The sequence below is a fragment of the Quercus robur genome, chromosome 10, assembly GCF_932294415.1.
Source record: "Quercus robur chromosome 10, dhQueRobu3.1, whole genome shotgun sequence".
NCBI lineage: Eukaryota > Viridiplantae > Streptophyta > Magnoliopsida > Fagales > Fagaceae > Quercus > Quercus robur.
In genome coordinates, this window is record NC_065543.1 from 37,438,888 (window position 1) to 37,457,793 (window position 18,906).

Genomic DNA, 18,906 nt, shown 5'->3' on the forward strand with positions numbered 1-18,906 from the left:
ACATTGTAAGAATATATCTCTAATTCCCACCTAAAACATTTCATGTTGCATTGAATTCTTGATTTTTTTTTTGGTCATTTGATAGTGCAAGTTAGCTAGGAGTGATGTAGATAATCTTGAGTATATTTTAGTAACCATTAAATTTGATATCAAAAGGCAAAACATTTAAGGTGGGTTTGTGGGAGATATGTAAGTACACTATAAGAAACTCACACATATTATAGGAGAGAGGTTTCATGAGAATCTCTTATAAGATAATTTTCCTCTTTTATCATGTATCCATTACATATAAGCTTACAAAATTTATTAGTACAAAATAAATAAATAATTAACAAAACAATATAAAAGCCTTTGAGCATAACAAGTTAATTGCAAATGTTATTTTGTTAGGTAAATGTTAATAATTTGCATTTAGTATAATTTAAGATTACTTCATTTTTTAATTATAAAAATATATTTGGGTATGATGAGTGTTATTGTGAAATAAATTTTTATCACATTTCTAAGTATTTTTATAATTAAAAAATATTATAACCTTAAATTATAATAGACGTAAATTATTTACCTTTATTTATTAAAAAAAAAAAAAAAAAACGTGGGATCAAGAAAATGACAAAAAAGGAGAGGTGTTTACTGCAAAGGAGCGCACGTGACTGTGGCCTGTCGAATGAGAAACCAAACCAAATCCCCGCCAAACCTAGGAAATGTAAATTCTATAAATCTAAATACATTCGAAAGTATAAGGCTATTTCTTCAATTCCAAATTCCAATGACACTTAAAACAGTGAGAAAACCCTGAAAATATGAAGGAGGCAGAGGGTAACAGAGAAATCCAAGTCCGTACAATAACCGGCGAATCAACCACCGTTTCGATTTCGAGTCATAGTACCATTGAAGACCTCAAGAAGCTCCTCCTCAACCAATCTTTCCTTCCTGCCTCTAACTCCCCCAATTTCCATCTTTTCTTCAAGGCAAGTCTCTCTCTCTCTTTCTATTTGTGTTCAAAGTTTCAACTTTTTTTTTTCCATTTCCACCATGATTCTTGGTTGCCCAGAAAACCAATAAAGTAGAGACAGGAAATTTTAGTGTTTTTTGGTGTCTTATGTTTCACTTTGAGTTCAACCCCTTTTTTTTCGATAACCCATCAATCTACTATACCCTTTTATTGAACCAACTGATTTTACTCGTAACTTTTTGCTTTAAACTTAGTCACAGACACTATATGATGTGTGTGTGTGTGTGTGTGTGTGTGTGTTTTATATATATGGTTGTAATTGCAAATTCCTTATTATGGCATTGTATGTAATTCTTGTGCCAGGGTGTTAAATTGAGATTGCAGAGTTTGATAAGTACTCACTGCATTGAGCCTGGAGACTTTCTAGTACTTGTTCCGTTTACTAGGAAGGAACCAAGTCAGACCCGGAAATCCGAACAATCTAAAACTTCTTTGAACAATGGTCTTAATAATGACTCAATCTCGAAGTTTGCTGATTTGGCGTGGTCTGATATGATGCAAGATTTGTCATATTTACGCGAAACATCGAATGATGAAACTGCTACTAATGACAAGGTGGGCAGTTTTAGTCTTGGAGATAGGACAGAAACAATGGCAGCGAGTTTTAGTACTGGAGATAGGAAAGATACAATGGATGAAATTTCAAATTTTCGTTCTTTTGGGGAAAAACGCGGAAGGGATTTTGATTTTGATAAAGGGATAGGGCTCCCCTATGACTTAATATTGAGTTCGTTGCAGTTTTCTAGCGAGGGTGTTCTTGATGAGCACAACTGTGATGTATTTGTTAAGGTTTTGGAGTCAGTGAATTGTTTATCGGACCCACGTTTTGGATTCTGCTTGTTGTCAAGAAAAGCAAAATTTTGGGCTGGTGACATGGGAGTGGGAGCTAACAATAGTAGTTCTTGCTTATGTCCTGCATGGTTGAAGATAATCATGAAGGCATTTGCTTTCTTGAACATTTTTTCTGCATTTCTTCATTTTCAGCAGAAGAGTATGACCACTGCTTATTTGGAAGAAGCACTAAATCAGCTAGCAAAATCTGGAATTAAACTTGGTATGAAGGACATAGAGCATCTTTCTGTTCTTAGTCCTAAGGTATTACATTGAATTTCTAGAAGGACTTAGAACCAGATGTCATTGAATTCCAAGATTATTTTATTTTTATTTTTTAATTTTCTTGCTTTAAGCATAAATGTTGTTTCTCAGGGGGTGCGCTTTTCAGATAATGAGATGGAGAAATCAAGTTTTGGTGATACCCTTGTTATCATTAATTGTTCAACAGAAAGGAAAGATCAAGTTGATAATCCTAAAACTGGTACTCTTGAAGATATGCATTTTTGTTTCTTTCATTCGGAAGTTTATTATAAATTTATTGGCTTCGAACTGAATAATTTTTTTTTTGCCTTGGCCTCAAATTTCTGTTCAATAGCTCACAAACGGTTATATGTACCAAAGATTGTCAGTGCATTGAAGAAACGTGAAAGTTCTTTCAAAACTATCCTGTCAGAGGCTGTTCAGGTTTTAGTGGTATATTTTAACTTGTAACACTTCAGATATTTCATATGGTTACCCTTCCATTACCGTAACAATCTTGATTTGATGTGCATACATGAATTGGACTTCAACTATACAAAGAGGCAGACATCCTGTGTAGATTTTTACTCATGTTTTCCAGGCTCCCACTTCTTTTTAATTGTCAACTTGTATGAACTTGATACAAATTTTGTCCCTATTTCCTGATTTCTTTGCTTTTTTGAATCTAACCTTTGTCTATTGTATTCTCAGTTTGATTTAGAGTCCTGTTTCTGACATGTTTTCTGATTGCATTCAATTGTCATTGATAAAGTCAGAGTGCAGTTTGTCGCATACTGATAATTAATCAGTAATATTTTTGATGGTGTTTTTGGCATGAGATCTTGTAGATGGTATATCATGGATTTGGACTGGAAGTCTGGAACAAAAGCATACACGTGTCATTCTCATTCTCATCCTATCTTCTGATTTTTTGGTATAGAGGTTCTTTTGGTTGTTCAGGGTTATGATACATAAACAAATCCATATCTTCAATGCATATTTAATATTCCCAAGTAGTTTCTTACGACCTAAACCTTAAATCTTTCTTCATGAATGAATGCGTCTATGAAAATATGTTCTATATGACAGAATAACCTTTTTGCCACTGTTTGTGCTTAGTAAATGGGTTACTCTTAACACTGCCACTAAGATTACGGTAGTCATTAGTAAAATACACTTATATGGTTAAGCAATTATTGTTGTGCTTCACAGCCACAACTTTGGCCTATTGAATAATCTGAGATTTTTTATGCAGTGTAAAAAGAAAACTGAGATGGCCGAGGCATTTTCCTTGGAGGACTTAATCTTATCAGTGAAGGACCGTAGTACTGCTGTGAGTGGAAATGAAGCAAAACGGGCAAGGAGAAGCAGGGCGGCTTCAAGTTCTGATTCAGACCATCTAAAATGTCATGTAGGTCTTCATTCTGACACACACACACACACACACACACACACACACACATATATCATATTTTTGTAGATATTATAGACCCCACAGGAAAGGATAAAGGACAGAGGAAAATAAATGGTGAAATTGATTCTATTTGATTGAGTTTTAACTTTAAAACTTGACCGGTTTTTTGTGCTGTGATACGTCATTGACTTGTGTTTATATTATTATGGAATGCTATTGATCCAATATTTTTGTCTCAATCCATTTAAAATTGCTTTGTGATAATAACTGATTTATTTTTCAGTGTTATTGTGAGTAAATAGTTTTTTCCATAATGAGAAAAAAAGGTGGCTATAATTAGTACAGAAAGTTCTGTGGCTCCTCATACAATAAAATTGAGAATCAGTTCTAAGATTTTCTTTCAATTTAGAACTTTGTACTGCAATATTTGTATTTTGAAGTTATTTATCCCAAAAAAGAAAAAAAGCATTTTTAAGTTGAGGAATTAGTATGTTCAACTTAAGATATCTGCCCGATTGTAACAGCTTCTTTGCTCAGCAGGAAACAAGTTCATTGCTACCAGTGGAAATGGTTGAACATCTTAGGAAGGGAATTGGATCTACAGGACAGGTTTTATATATAATTATTTTGTATTAATTATTTTGGGTTGGAGAGAAGTGTGTTAACATGGACTTCACCCAGGCTTCTCAAGGCCTGGCATCCTAACAAGTAAACATTAAACACAGTTTTTTTAATAAATAATTTAAAATGTATAATTTATTATTTTTTCTTATTTTCATCTTTCAAAAATTTGTTTGTGAGGCAGGCTCTGTTCTGCAGGCATGTCTAACTCTTCTTAGTAGAAGGGCTCTGCATAGGGCTACACTAAAATCTTGTCTAAATGCAGATGGTGCATGTTGAAGATATTGGTGCCAGGAAAGCCACTTACATGGAAATCCCAAATCAACTCTCAGAAAACTTGAGATCTGCACTTAAATCTATGGGAATTGCTAAATTGTATAGTCACCAGGTACTGATGTTTCCTATACTTTGCTCCTTCTGATAGCAATATTTTCTTAATGTTTTTTCCTTTTTTAATTTTTTTTTTTATATCCATAGGCAGAGTCTATACAAGCCTCCCTTGCTGGGAAGAATGTTGTTGTGGCAACAATGACATCCAGTGGGAAATCTCTTTGCTATAATCTGCCAGTTCTTGAAGTCTTGTCGCAGAATTTGTTATCATGTGCTCTGTATTTATTTCCAACAAAGGTTTGTTGCAACATGTAAATGTCTAACTTCTACATGCTTTGGAATAACTCATCATGGTTTTTGATATTTGGTAGTAATTATATGATGAAAATATTTCATGTGTGCAGGCCTTAGCTCAAGATCAACTTAGAGCTTTGTTAGATATGACAAAAGGAATTGATGCTAGCTTAAATATTGGTATATATGATGGTGACACTTCTCAGAAGGAGAGGACATGGCTGCGTGATAATGCTAGACTGGTAATTTAGTAAGTTCTGGTTGGCTCATACAGGGCAGTTTTCTTTGGCTGGCTGGGACTCACCTAAATTTCTAGGACTCTTTTGTCTACTTGCATGCAGTTGATCACAAATCCAGACATGTTACACATATCAATCTTGCCACACCATGAAAGTTTTAGGCGGATTTTATCAAATCTTAGGTAATCTATGTGGGCTACAACCTCTCTTTCTATCACCAAGTGACTAATCTTTTCTCTTCCTCCTTTTTAACCAATGTATTTATTTAAGATGTGTTAAGTGGTTATTTTCAGTATTTTGTGCATTTTGTTTTCATGTACTTCTTCCCTTTTTTATTCCCCCCAGTATGCACATTCTTTGTTATCATGGAGATTCATTTTATATTCCTATTAATTAGGTTTGTGATCATTGATGAAGCCCATGCTTATAAGGGTGCATTTGGATGTCACACTGCTCTTATAATAAGGAGACTTCGTCGACTCTGTTCACATGGTAATTTTTTCAGTACAGTCTACAAATGTTTAAGAATGTCATTTGCATTTTAAAGTTTTCTGTTGCTATGGAGATATCAGTCAGTGGTTTGCTTCCTTGTGCAGTATATGGAAGTGATCCTTCTTTTGTATTTTGTACTGCAACTTCTGCAAATCCGCTTGAGCATTGTATGGTAAAGATTTCTTGAATGTAAATACGTACTTTGCAGTTTTTTATGTTAGGAAAATTTAGATTTTCCTGGTGTTATTTATTTTCAAAAACTGCCATTATTTACCTTTTCTAGGTTTGTTTCCCCCACCTGCCCCCACAAGAATCTTAGACTGATAGGAATTATGTTAGTCACCACATCTGTAATATTTTCAGAAATATACACTTGCTTGGATTTTGTAGTGGCATGTCTTGCCCTAGATTTACAATTTATAAGTTGTAGACATGCACATATTAACCCAATTTTTATTGAGAGAAAGAACCAATGGCAAGGGGGGAGGGGTTGTTTCTTTGACTTGCTTAGTTGGCCTGAATACTGGATATGAACAGCTTATCAGCATTATGCACTTTTGCATAGCCAGCTAGCTTCTTGATGGATTTTTCTGTTTAGGTGTGCTTCACTTTAGTTGCTATACAAATTTTTTGTTTGAACTTTTCTTTCCTCAGCATATGTTGTGGACTTCTGGAGTCCCTAAAATGTTTCTCTTTGAAACTTTGGGAGATTAAAGTTTACCTATGTGAGGATGATATATTTCTGATATGAAAAGTTATGATTTAATTTATTTTTTTCTGAGTGTTGGGTTTCATAAATAATTTTTGGGTATTTTGAAAAATTATCTTGGACATAAAATGAAATTATGGATTTGACAAATAATTTTCTGATAATTCAGGAGCTTGCAAATCTACCAACCTTGGAGCTAATTCAGAGTGATGGAAGTCCCTCTGCTAGAAAGCTTTTCATCCTTTGGAATCCTGTTGTGTCCCCAAAAACTGTATGTGATTTGCTACAATACATGCTCTACTTAGAATAACTATGTAGTCAAGACATATCTATTTACTTTCTAGTGCTACTTAAGTACAGATTTTGAAGGAAACACAGAGTAGTATGGATACTAGTGGATCTACAAATGTAAATTCTAATCTCAGACATTCCAGGTAACAATCACCCAAGGGCATTTTACTAGGTTTTCATTGCATAGCGTAGCATATGTGAAATTTTGCTTCTTATTCGTCTCTTTTTATTTTTTTTATTTTATAAATTATTATTTTTATTTCCCTTATCTGTTAGAGGCTTCACTTTGAGCTATTTATGCTGCCTATGTTACTTGCTTATCATTAACATTGAGAACTTCACATCACAGAATCACATGCCTCATTTGAGAATATAAAAGCCAAAAATTTGAATCTTTTCCTTCTTTTTATGGACTAATGTTCTTCTTGAGGAGTCTTTTATTTTTATTTATTTTAATAAGTAATGTTCTTCGTATGAACTGGTACGAAAGAGTGAGTTGAACCAAGTTGAGGGAACGAAAAAAGGTAGAGGGAAAAAAAAAATTAGTAGAAGTAGTAAAAAAATGATATCTTTATTAAGTAAGTAATAGAGTATGACTTTAGACAGAAGAGAATGGAGGAAAAGAACACGTGGTTGCCTCTAACTAATTTGTTGAGGAAAACATATCCGATCCCAAAATTTTGGGACTAAGACTTTTTTGTTGTTGTTGTTGGAATGTTGTTCTTGAGGACTCTTCATAATTGTTTCTATCTTAATTAATACATTGTTAAAGCATTTTAGCCAAGGTTGCAAAATTTGTAAATACGGTACATTTATCTGTACCCTATAATGAACATTTGTGTGGAATCAATATTTCAGTGCCTAATGTTTATTTACTTTTGCAGTCCACTTTTTAACGTTTCGTGCCTCTTTGCGGAAATGGTTCAGCATGGACTTCGTTGCATTGCTTTTTGTAAATCGCGTAAACTTTGTGAAATTGTTCTAAGCTATACGTATGTCACATCATTATCATGTTTCAGTACATCAATGCTGTGACATTATTTATGGCATTTTTGGGACATGTTTTTGTTGTTTTGTCTGGTGTAGATTTTGAGATTAGAGTTTAATGTCTATTTAGTTTTTTGGAGTAAGAAAATGATACTATTAAATTGATAAAATTGTGACAGGCGTGAGATTCTTCAGGATACAGTACCCCATTTGGTTGACTCCATATGCGTTTATCGTGCCGGCTACATTGCTGAGGTCAGTACTGTTCTTTGATGCTTTTTGTTATCTGACACTGGCCCCTCTACATCATGGTACATAATTAAATTACTTTCATATAAGCTGAAATACAAGGAGAGATAGATATGAATTGAAGAAAGTCCATTAAATATACGGGTGTCTCCCATTGATGAAAAGATGAGGGAGAATTTCTTGAGATGGTTTGTTAATATCCAAGGTAGAGCAATAAATGCATCATTGAGGAATTTTGATTTGTTAATGTTGAGGGAAGAAAATAGATAGAGGAAGACTTAATATAACATTAGTAGAAGTAATTAAAAAAGACATGTTAATTAAGAAAATGACAGAAAGTATGATTTTGGATAGCATAGAATGATAGAAAATAATACATGTGAATGACCTTGACTAATTTGTGAGGATCCATGGCCAACCCCATAGTTTTGAGACTAAGGTTTTGTTGTTTGTTGATGATGATTCTCAGTGTGTAAGACAAGTCTTGGTATGGATAACAATTTTGATGCCCAAATTTCAAATGTAGCATAAAAGTGCGGGTTAGTAGAGTTTGGTAAGTCTTCACTTTTGCTTCTGAGGAGATACTTAATGGGCAATCTAGTGGAAATTTGAAGAACAAATTTAATCAAGTAAACTTGAAGATGTTGAATAAGTAGGATTTTGGAGATATAAGGGTACCAAATAGAATTTATTACTAGTTTTTATATTTATTAATTTAGTTATTTCTAATTTATATATTATAGTGATTGTTGATTTTAGTGTGTTATATTGTGTGTACTTATATGTAGTATGCCCGCCCACCCACCCACCCACACACACACATATATATAGAGAGAGAGAGAGAGAGGTCTTTAAGACTATAAATCTTTCATATCTTCCCCTCCTGCAATGAGGACATGCCTAAGGATGTAACTTTGGACAGGTTTGCTACTTTCTATGGAGGTGGCCATCACATGCATGCGTTAGAAATTTCTACGGAGTCAGGCATCACATGTATGAGTTAGAACTTTCTATGGTGGCAGGAATCACATGCATGAGTTACAACTTAGGACGTAATAGCTAGAAAGTTGTAGGAGAATAAGTAAAATGTGTTGCCTAATCAAAGTAAGAGTCAAACATCTCTCTAATCAAAATTATCATTTTTTTTTTAATAAGTAGTAGCTGAAACTGCTAGTTGATCTACCATAAAAACTTCTGCTTACCCCACCTGGTCAAGGATTGTCTTTTTTATTGACTGAAAGCCAGCCTAGTATCCTACTCATGTCTATATATAAATGGTAAGAGTGAGCTTGGTTCTCTGGCGCCTGGATATCCTCCTTCTAGTTCTTTTGGTTGGGCCAAGCTAATGAGATCCTGGCTCAGCCCTTTTGTTGTAGATGCATCTGAAACCTCATATGTATGTGTGTGTGTGTTGTAAACTTCCTGCATGAAGTCAGATCCTGGTTTTGAACCATTCCACTAATTTTGAAATATGAACAAAACATTTAAGTTGGAGTTTATTGCTGAATTAAAACCCTTGGATGGGTCATTTCTAGCTTTGGTGGAGTGGGAGAAATTCTTTCCCTATGCAATACAACATCTACTTCCTCAGCCTAGATCTGATCATTTTCATGTTTTGTTGGATTGTGAGAATCTAAAGAAATGGAAGAGTCCTTTTTGGTTTGAAAATATGTGATTTAATGCTTTGTTGATATTGCTCAAAACTGGTGGAATAGTTATTCTTTTGAGGGGAAACCCAGTTTTTTTTTTTTTAAATTTTTTTTAATTAAAATTTTTTCCCTTATTATGGAGAAAACCAGCTTTAATCTAACCAAAAAAATTGAAGAGTTTGAAAGACAATCTCAAAATATGTAATAAAGAGTATTTGCCTATTTGGAGATGTTGGCATGGAGAAATGGAGTGTGCTAGTTGGGGTTCAAGTAATCCACGGTAATGACATCCCTTGTGGTGCCATATGTTTGTGGTTTTGAATCCCACATCCTCCCTCCCCCACTATCTATCTATTCACAAAAAAAAAAAAAAAAAAAAAAAAAAAGAAAAAAAAAAGGGAGGAAAAAGAGATTACTGGTTGAAATACAAAAACATGATGTCAAAGAGAGGCTATTTGGTTTGTCACAAAAGAAAGAGGCTTCAAAGGAGGAGCTCAATTTAGAATAGAAAGGTTAGTAGTAAGTATCACATGTGCTGGACACAGAAGTCGAGCGCACTTTGGTTAAAGGAAGGGGACGATAACACTAGGTTCTTTCATTTCCTATTAACTTTGTCAAAGTAGATCCAATTTTTTTTGGTTATCTAGAGGTGGAAGAGAATTTATTTTCTGTGGAGAATGAGGTAAAAGATGCGGTAATTTGTTTCTGTGAAAATATTTACAAGAAAAATGAAGTTGGTGCCTTGTCTTTCTCTTTTATTCCTGATGAGATCTGTGAAAATAGTTACAAGAAAAATGAAGATTGGTGCCTTGTCTCTCTCTTTTATTCCTGATTAGAGGGAAGGATTTGAGAGACCATTAATGAGGAAGGAGGTGGGGATTGCAATTAAGGTGGAAGGCTGTGATTCCCCATTCTATAACAAATATTTTGGAATTTTTAGGTAATTTCTATTTTTAATTTATTATTATTATTATTTTTCTCTGTGGTTTTACCCTTGTATAAATCCTGTGTATAGGGGTTGTGCCTTTTTTTTTTTTTTTTTTTTTTTTTTTTTCATTTTCTTAATGAAACCTATTATTACTTAAAAAAATTAACTTGCTGAGCATAGCATATTTGAATTTGATCAACATATGGTTTGTTGAGCTTGACATTGGCTAAGTGATGAAACAGGATAGGAGGAGAATAGAGAGAGATTTTTTTGATGGGAAGCTTTGTGGTATTGCTGCAACGAATGCCCTTGAGTTGGGCATTGATGTTGGGCATATTGATGTGACTCTGCATTTAGGCTTTCCTGGTAGTATTGCTAGGTAGGATTCCAAGTTATCTTTGTTTCCAGTGATTTAACTATTTGCTTGAGTGGATTTGATCAGTGAAATTTCCCCCCTTTCATATGCATATCTTTAGCTTGTGGCAACAAGCTGGCAGGGCTGGGAGGAGAGAAAAACCATCTCTTGCTGTTTATGTTGCATTTGGAGGGCCTCTTGATCAATATTTTATGAATCAGCCTAAGAAACTCTTTGGAAGCCCAATTGAGTGCTGTCATATTGATTCTCAAAATCAGCAGGTTTTAAGTTTTCTGTCTTTATTATATTTTACTTATTTATCAATCCTTTCAGGTCTGACAAATTGGCAAAACTTAATGTTTTTTCTTTTGTTGCCTTATTCATTGAAGGTTCTTGAACAGCATCTGGTCTGCGCTGCTCATGAACACTCATTATGTTTGCTTTATGATGAGAAATATTTTGGCTCTGGTTTAAGCAGTGCCATAAATTCTCTGAAAACTACAGGATACTTGAGTTGTGATCAATCTTGTGATTCTTCTACTAAAATTTGGAACTATATTGGGCATGAGGTAAGATATCTGTAACATGGTTTATGTTTACTCTCTGTATCACTTTGTGAATAACTTGCATGATTACTCCATGAATATGCTTTTGTATCAGCAAATTCTATAGGAACCATAAGGGTTTAACTTTTCAAATTTATTATTTGCCATGCATGATGTTTGTAGAAATTTCCCTCACATTCAGTTAGTATCCGGGCAATAGAAAATGAGAGATACGAAGTAATAGACCAGCGTAGTGACAAACTCCTTGAAGAGATCGAGGAAAGCAAGGCTTTCTTTCAGGTTGGCGCTCCTTGTTATAAATATATTAAGTGCTTTGCATGTTAATCTGACTTTTGTATTATAATTATCTCCAAATTAAATAAAAATTTTGATTTTTAAATGAAACTATTTTTCTTATTAGTGTTAATTGCTCTATATTTTGTCATCTTTTATTTAATTCAGGTATATGAAGGTGCTGTTTATATGCGCCAAGGGAAGACCTATCTGGTTAAAAAATTAGATTTGTCAACTAAAACTGCTCTGTGTGAAGAAGCTGATTTGAAGTATTACACAAAAACTAGAGATTACACAGATGTTCATGTCAACGGTGGTAAAATTGTATGTCAGGCTCAACTGTTTGATCTCATGTTCTATATATGGCTTCTTATGACTTAATCTAGTTCCTGGACACACAAGATGCATTTGTATCTTGTTGAATTGAGTTCTCTGGAATACTGTAGATAGGATTCAGATGTGTTTGTGCTTCATTTATGTTGCTAATGTTGTAATGCTCTGAATGACAGAACTATATATACATATATATAATGGGGAAACTTGAGGCATATTAATTTTAAAAAGGCATTGATTCTCCAAAAAAATAATAATAATAATAATAAGGCATCTGCCATAATTGATCTAACAAGATTGAGACTAATAGTGCCAAAGGTGAATGGCCCTAAGAAGTGTATCCTGCCTGAAGAGATAATAGAAGGTTTACCTGACGTCCCATTTTCATTAGATTAGATCCACTTCTGAGATTTTAAATTGAATCCACACTAGTCATATTAACCACTTTCCCATGTAGGTCTAAGTGAGATGAAACTATGCTTCCTGAGCAATCTTTATTATGCAATTAGTTTGAATACCTAGAGAACAGCCAATATGTTAAGCATAACTCTCCTGGTTGGAGCAGCTTCTACTTGGAGTAAGATACTGAGGTCCAATCTCCATAAATGGTGTTCATTGGCATAGGCATGCAAGAAAAATGTAGGGATGCAAGAAATGAGTTCTGTCCAAATCTTTTTGTTGTGATCTTATTTTGCATAACTGTTGCAACCCTACCCTAGAGCACAGATATTTTGTAAACGTATTGGACATGATAGTATGTCAGGTAAATCTTGATTTGTGTTTCATATGCTGTATTCTAAAATAATGGTCGGTTATATTATTATGCCTAGGTCACAGCTTGATATGTATGACCAACACCTGTGTATTCTTGTCTTTATCCCTTTGTTTTGCCCATTAGTGGGGTTGGTGGAACAGAACAGAGATTGCATAGGGTTCTTGGATTACCTATTTTTTACAAGATATAGCCAAAGAGATTTAATTAGCAAAAAATGTGTATGTTCTGGTGTTTGTATTTATGAATGGTTACAAACTTCTTTATATTTGCATAGCATTTGCTAGTATTTCTCCCTCAATATTGTGTTTTCAAAATACTATAATGTTGGTATACTAAACACTTACAGCTGCATGTCATGCTGTTTTATTAGGCTTATCCAGTGAAGGTTGCCAAAATTCAACTTCCAAGAACAACTGCCAAAGCAAATACTTGCAAAGTAACAACTAATTGGTTTGGTTTCTATAGAATCTGGAGAGGAAGCAACCAAATCTTTGATACTGTTGAACTTTCACTTCCTAGTTATTCATATAATTCGCAGGTGGGCTTCAATAAATATTGATATTGGATTATAAAAATGAAAAAAAGATCGATGTTAAATATGTACTAATGTGGCATCATTGTTGGGATCATGCAGCTATATAGACATAAATATGTACTTAGAACTCGGTATAAATTTGTATATGTATGTATGTTTCTTTTTCTTCTGAACTCATTATAAATATTATTTTGCCCCAACATCTAAACAGGCAGTTTGGATTCCAGTTCCACAATTAATAAAAGCTGCAGTCAACAAGCGAAACTTTGATTTTCGTGGAGGCCTGCATGCTGCTTCACATGCTCTTTTAAATGTTGTGCCTTTGTAAGTCTTGTATGTTCAAATTATTATTATTTTTTTAAATTTTCCATTGCAGTTGAAGTTAGTGTATCTTATTGCATTCTTTGTAATTATGCTTATTAATTTGCCAAATGGCTGGAGCATTGATATTATGAATTCAAGCATGTTCTTATTTGTTGTCTGAGGCCACTGTATGCATCTGACTATATTATGATGCTTTGATGTGTAGACATATAATATGCAACACATCTGACTTGGCTCCAGAGTGTCCAAACCCTCATGATAGTCGATATTATCCAGAAAGAATTCTATTATATGATCAGCATCCAGGAGGGATTGGTGTATCAGTGCAGGTGAGTGACATTTTGCATTTATGCTAAAGGGATGCGAGGTTTGTTGAATAACTTATAACTAAGTAGGATGAGTATTCATTCCTTCCAAATTCTCTAACCTTTGATTGATATATGTTTCCTGATTTAAGAAAACTTTAAAGTTAAATTGAAACTGGCTGATAGAACAGCTTTGGCATATATGACCTCTGGATAAATCTCCATCACAATATGCTCAAGATATTTCCGGTATATCTTAAAATTTATACTGGTTAACTCCCTCCTTCTCCCCTCTTTTGTCCCTTTGCTGCAATGGTAATGGATGATCCTTTAATTTCTTTGGACAGAATGGACTGGTTGTTTCTTATTTTACTGTCTACTAATTGCCAGCAAAAGACATGTTTTACTTGTTGATATGAATACATTTGAACATGTAATAGGTTCAACCCCTTTTCACGGAGTTGTTAACTGCGGCTCTGGAACTTCTTACCTCTTGCTACTGCTTTGGAGATGCTGGTTGCCCTAATTGTGTCCAAGTCAGCCTCAAGTTCTTTTGTCTGTACTTTATCCCTCTTTCTCAATTTAAGATTTAACTTTTAAAGTTTTGGTATTTTGCAGAGTTTTGCTTGTCAAGAATACAATGAGGTTTTACACAAGGATGCAGCCATTATGATCATTAAGGTTTTGACTTGAATCTCAAGGATCCAGATCTCTTCAGGCTAGTTATAATCATGTTGTGGCATTGATTGGATTTCTTGTGTTTTCAGGGCGTTCTAGATGCGGAGAAATTGTATTTTGGGGGATCTGCCGACTCTTCTAGAGTGGAGGACCATTGCCAAAATGTTTGATGCATGTATAGGAAACCAATTCAACTTCTCCTTTTCTTTTCTGGGTAAAGCATTTAGACAAAAAGTGATCAATTTAATGAGCCATTCGCCTTATCCATGTCTCCATTGGTTTATGCTGATATTGATGTTATGATTATGATTTGTTAGGCTGCATCTGGTAAGTGCCTTTTGGCTTCCCTCCCCATCTCTCACTTTTTCTATGTATTACCTTTTCAATAAGTGGAAGTGTGGAACACATTAACTATACGTTCTGAGGGTTGGGCAAAAAGGGTCGATTCAATCTTGTTGTGGCAATCACTTGATCTTAAAACTAATATCCTGTTGTGCCAATCTTTTATTCTTAAAACCAACATTCCTTAGACCCATGAGTCAAATTTGAAAGCATAATTTTTTCTTTAGTTCTCACAAAAAAAAAAAAAAAAAAAAAAAAAAAATCGCCCAAACTGTAGGTAGCCAATATACAAAGTTAGATATTCGTAAAATCAAAGCCCACTTTTCCACGGACGGGCTGTAAAGATTTTTACTTGTTCTTAATGGAGGAATATATACCAAGATGGAAGCCTTCGCGCATCACACGCAACCAAAAAAAAAAAGGGTCTGGTTAATGTATGTCCTTAAGACTTAGGACATATATTAACCATTTATTTTTGGAAAGTTTTTTATGCAGAATTGAAAAAGTTGTCAAAATAGTTAATTTTTTTTTTTTTTTTTTTTTTTATTTATTATAAAAAGTTTTCTAAAATGGTATACTAATGTATGTCCTAATGGCACACGTTAGTAAAAAAAAAAAAAAAAAAAACTTGAAATAAGCTTGTAAGCATGAAATAAGCTTGGTGGATTTTTTTTTTGAGTAGGGTAATGATTATCGCACACTTTGTTATAGAAAGTAAAATTTTGTTTTCAAAACATGATTTCAAAGGGAGTGTAATAGTGTGTAATAATTTTTCCTTCGGGTTATTTGGTTCATGTGAAAGGTTTTTTTGTTATTTTATTTATTATTTGTTTTAAGGCTAATAAGTCAACGAAAATAAACTTGTTTTCTAGTCTGACAATGAGGCTGATTAATTTCTAGCTTGGTTTGAGCCATAGCTAAACTAGAAGAGAAATGTTATGTACACAACATTTTCACAATAAACATTTTCATTTGTGGGTTTAAATTAGAATCGATAACAACTTATTATTTATGATTTTTTAATTGTGAGTTGAAAATAATTGGAAATGTTATGTTGATTTAGTGTGCTAAAGGCAACCCTTAAAAGGGTTTTTTTTTTTTGGGTGAGAATCGAAGCAACCCTTTAAGGTTGAAATCACAGTATAGTTGAATCAGTTTGTTTAAGCAGTTGAGGCAATTTTAATAAAAGTCCAATTTTTATTATTAATTTTTGCTACTTTTAGGCTTCTAGCTTCCCACTATAGAGAAATTCTAGTGCCACACCCAATTACACAACTTTGCCCACAACTCGCCCATGTGTCGAGTTGTGGGCAAAGTTGTCGCCCATGTGTCGAGTTGTGGGCAAAGTTGTGTAATTGGGTGTGGCACCATAATTTTTCCCCAATATATGTAGGACCTGTTATATTCTCGCCTTCAAAAGATTGCCTTAACGTACTCCAATTGGAAAATGAATCAGAATCAACTTCCTCCATTCATGTACGATGGAGGCCGACCAATGTGAAGTGGAACTGACCGTGGTGAATGTTTTGTTACCAATGTGGCCGGTTAAAAGAAACATTCTTCTATAAAGAAAGAGTAATGCTAGTGTTACGTTTACGTGGTAAGTTGTGAGTGGTAGATGTGTAATGGTGGTCTATGTGGGGACACACTCTCAAAGATTATTTCGATTTACTTTTGTTTACCTCATAAAAACTAAGGTTTTCAAAAAAGGTAAAACTTATTACATACTATTTTGCACACATCTATACACAGGTGCATTTTAAGTTTATAATTGAAATCATGGGTTGAAGGCACAATTTTAAACTTGAAATTGTGTTGAAATTTGTCTTCAACTCATGATTTCAGTTCAAACTTATCTGTGTGTGCAGATGTGTGCGCAAAATAATGTGCGTAATTAACAGAGTCATTTTCAAAATACTAAAATTTTGGTATACTAAAGGGCTGCCAACATTCAACTTCCAAAAACAATTGCCAAAGCAAATATTTTCTATTTTGCACCAATTGGTGCGAGTGCTCTAAGTATGGTTCGGTTTTTATGGAATCTCGAAAGGAAGAAACCGAATCTTTGATACTTTTGAACTTTCACCTCCTATTTATTCATAATTTCATCTAGCATTCAGGTGGGCTTCAAATATTAAAGATTGATCTAGTTAAGGCCTTATGAATTTTAATTATTCCAATTTAGCATCATTGTTGAGATTGTGCAGCTATATATGCATAAATATGTACTTACATGTATGTATTTGTATGTATGTTTCTTTTTCTTCTAAACTCTGTATATTATTGTTTCGTCCTAATGCATAGAGTAGCTAATAAGTTCATTAATAAAATGAAAGCCTTTGGTTTTTATTGACTTCTTTTAGGTTAGTTGGGAGATGAAAATGTGGGAAGATAGAAAATAGGGAGGAGATGGAAATGCAAGGAGATAGAAGATATTTTAGTTCTCTCCATGTGTTTGGTTTGAGGAGTGGAAAAGTGGACATATGGATTTTTTTTTTTTTAGTTGAGTAGAAAAGTGAGAATGTGAGAGGATGAAAAATGTAGTTTACATCAATTTCCTATTATGCCCATTTTACATAAGAACAAAACTTAGGTATAGTATCTTAAGTATTGTTCCTTAGGTTCATCTCTTAAGATTCAACCATGTGGCTACTTAACTAAAAATACACACTCATCTTATGAGAAAAAAATCCACATGATAGAATCTTAAAAGAGGAACCTAAGGAAAAATACTTAAATACTGTACCTAAGTCTTGCTTTTTATATAATATATAAAAAATAATTTTTATACTCATTAAGTAATAAAAATATTACTTATAGCGTTGGTTTGGATAGCGTTTGCGTTTTCCCACGGCTGGAGTTTGGTCCTTTTGTGTGGGTCACGTGCATTGTTTATGGGACCCGCAAGTACTTATTTTAGCAAATTTTTCTTTAAAATTGGGTCCCACGGCACTATTCATACATTTAAAATTATTTTGCTATTGTATTTTTAGTTTTCAACAAAAAAGGGTATCCAAACAGACCCATAATCCTTTCCAAAAAAAATATTATATAATCAATTAAAATGAATAAAATAATATTTTATAACAATTTACACATCATAAATATTATATTATATTACTTTTACCTGTTATTATATATATTTTTGTGGAATGTTTTATAAAGGGGTAGAAATGTAAAAGTATGGGTTGAAGCAACATTCTACAAAAACAAAATCAACCAAGTGCAAACATTTTGGTGGATTTAGGGAGAAAACACCTTGGCCCCACTAGTTTTCCTCCTATAATCTTTCCAACCATACACCAAAACAAATCATTTTTTCTCTTCATTTCTCTCCTCCTTTTCCATACCCTAAAATCACCTCCAACCAAACAAGGCCTTAATATTGCCACATAAGCTTTTGAAAGTCTACATATTTATTACCATAGTTGTCGGTATCATATGATTCGTATTGTATCTTATACAAAAAGTTTCATATTGTAATGACGTATCAGAAGTGCTCATAAATCGTATGGTATAGTAGTACATATCTTATGAATCGTATCATATCATACGATACATAGACATATACTTTAAAATGAGTTTATTTTTTGGTCAAAATATGTGTTTTTATTTGAGTCCAACAAATTGTTAGACTTGATTTTAACATAAAATTATTAAGTTACTTAATTGAGCCCAATAAAATAACATGTCCACAGGTATTTTTTTTTTCTACAAAATTTGGACTACACACTTGACACTGTGTTGAGGACAAATTTTTCATATCACATGACTTCATTTCATTGGTGACTCGCACCACGTCAACACTATCATGGATTTTGGGAAAATCTCTTCTAAAGCCCAAAATAGCCCATATTTACACAAAAAAAGGCGTCAAAGCCCATGGTTCAAACTCATAGCACATTATCTCTTTTTTGGCTCATGATCCAAGCTCAAGAGTCTTATCGGGGGAATTTTGGGAGTCGTGGTTTGGAGGGCCAAGAAGTATGTTCAGTAAAGCTCTAGTGATTCAAAGTTGATAAAGGAAAGTATGTTACTTGGCATGTCTTCCCCAGTTCCCTGAACTCTGACAGATCAGTGTGCAATAAGTAACATTTGGTAAGCCTTTCATATCACATAACACTTAAA

At 33.7% G+C, this 18,906-nt stretch overlaps 1 protein-coding gene across 3 annotated transcripts; it reads left to right on the forward strand.

Moving 5' to 3' along the window:
- The first annotated feature begins 669 nt into the window (after positions 1-669).
- LOC126701930 (uncharacterized) lies at positions 670-14,782 on the forward strand. 3 transcript variants are annotated; one of them, XM_050400386.1, is made up of 27 exons: positions 670-971; positions 1,319-2,110; positions 2,222-2,330; positions 2,445-2,542; positions 3,345-3,500; positions 4,044-4,112; positions 4,390-4,512; positions 4,602-4,751; positions 4,859-4,990; positions 5,090-5,169; positions 5,385-5,479; positions 5,584-5,651; positions 6,358-6,459; positions 6,549-6,622; positions 7,364-7,471; positions 7,646-7,721; positions 10,535-10,671; positions 10,769-10,928; positions 11,037-11,216; positions 11,376-11,492; positions 11,655-11,810; positions 12,965-13,132; positions 13,341-13,453; positions 13,659-13,782; positions 14,199-14,294; positions 14,377-14,439; positions 14,526-14,782. In XM_050400386.1, the coding sequence occupies exons 1-27, from the start codon at positions 804-806 to the stop codon at positions 14,604-14,606; spliced, it is 3,795 nt and encodes a 1,264-aa protein (XP_050256343.1). In that variant the 5' UTR covers positions 670-803; the 3' UTR covers positions 14,607-14,782. The 3 variants fall into 3 exon arrangements, with proteins under 3 accessions (XP_050256343.1, XP_050256344.1, XP_050256345.1); XM_050400387.1 differs by having other exon boundaries at positions 2,445-2,533; XM_050400388.1 differs by lacking the exon at positions 7,364-7,471.
- The last annotated feature ends 4,124 nt before the right edge of the window (positions 14,783-18,906 follow it).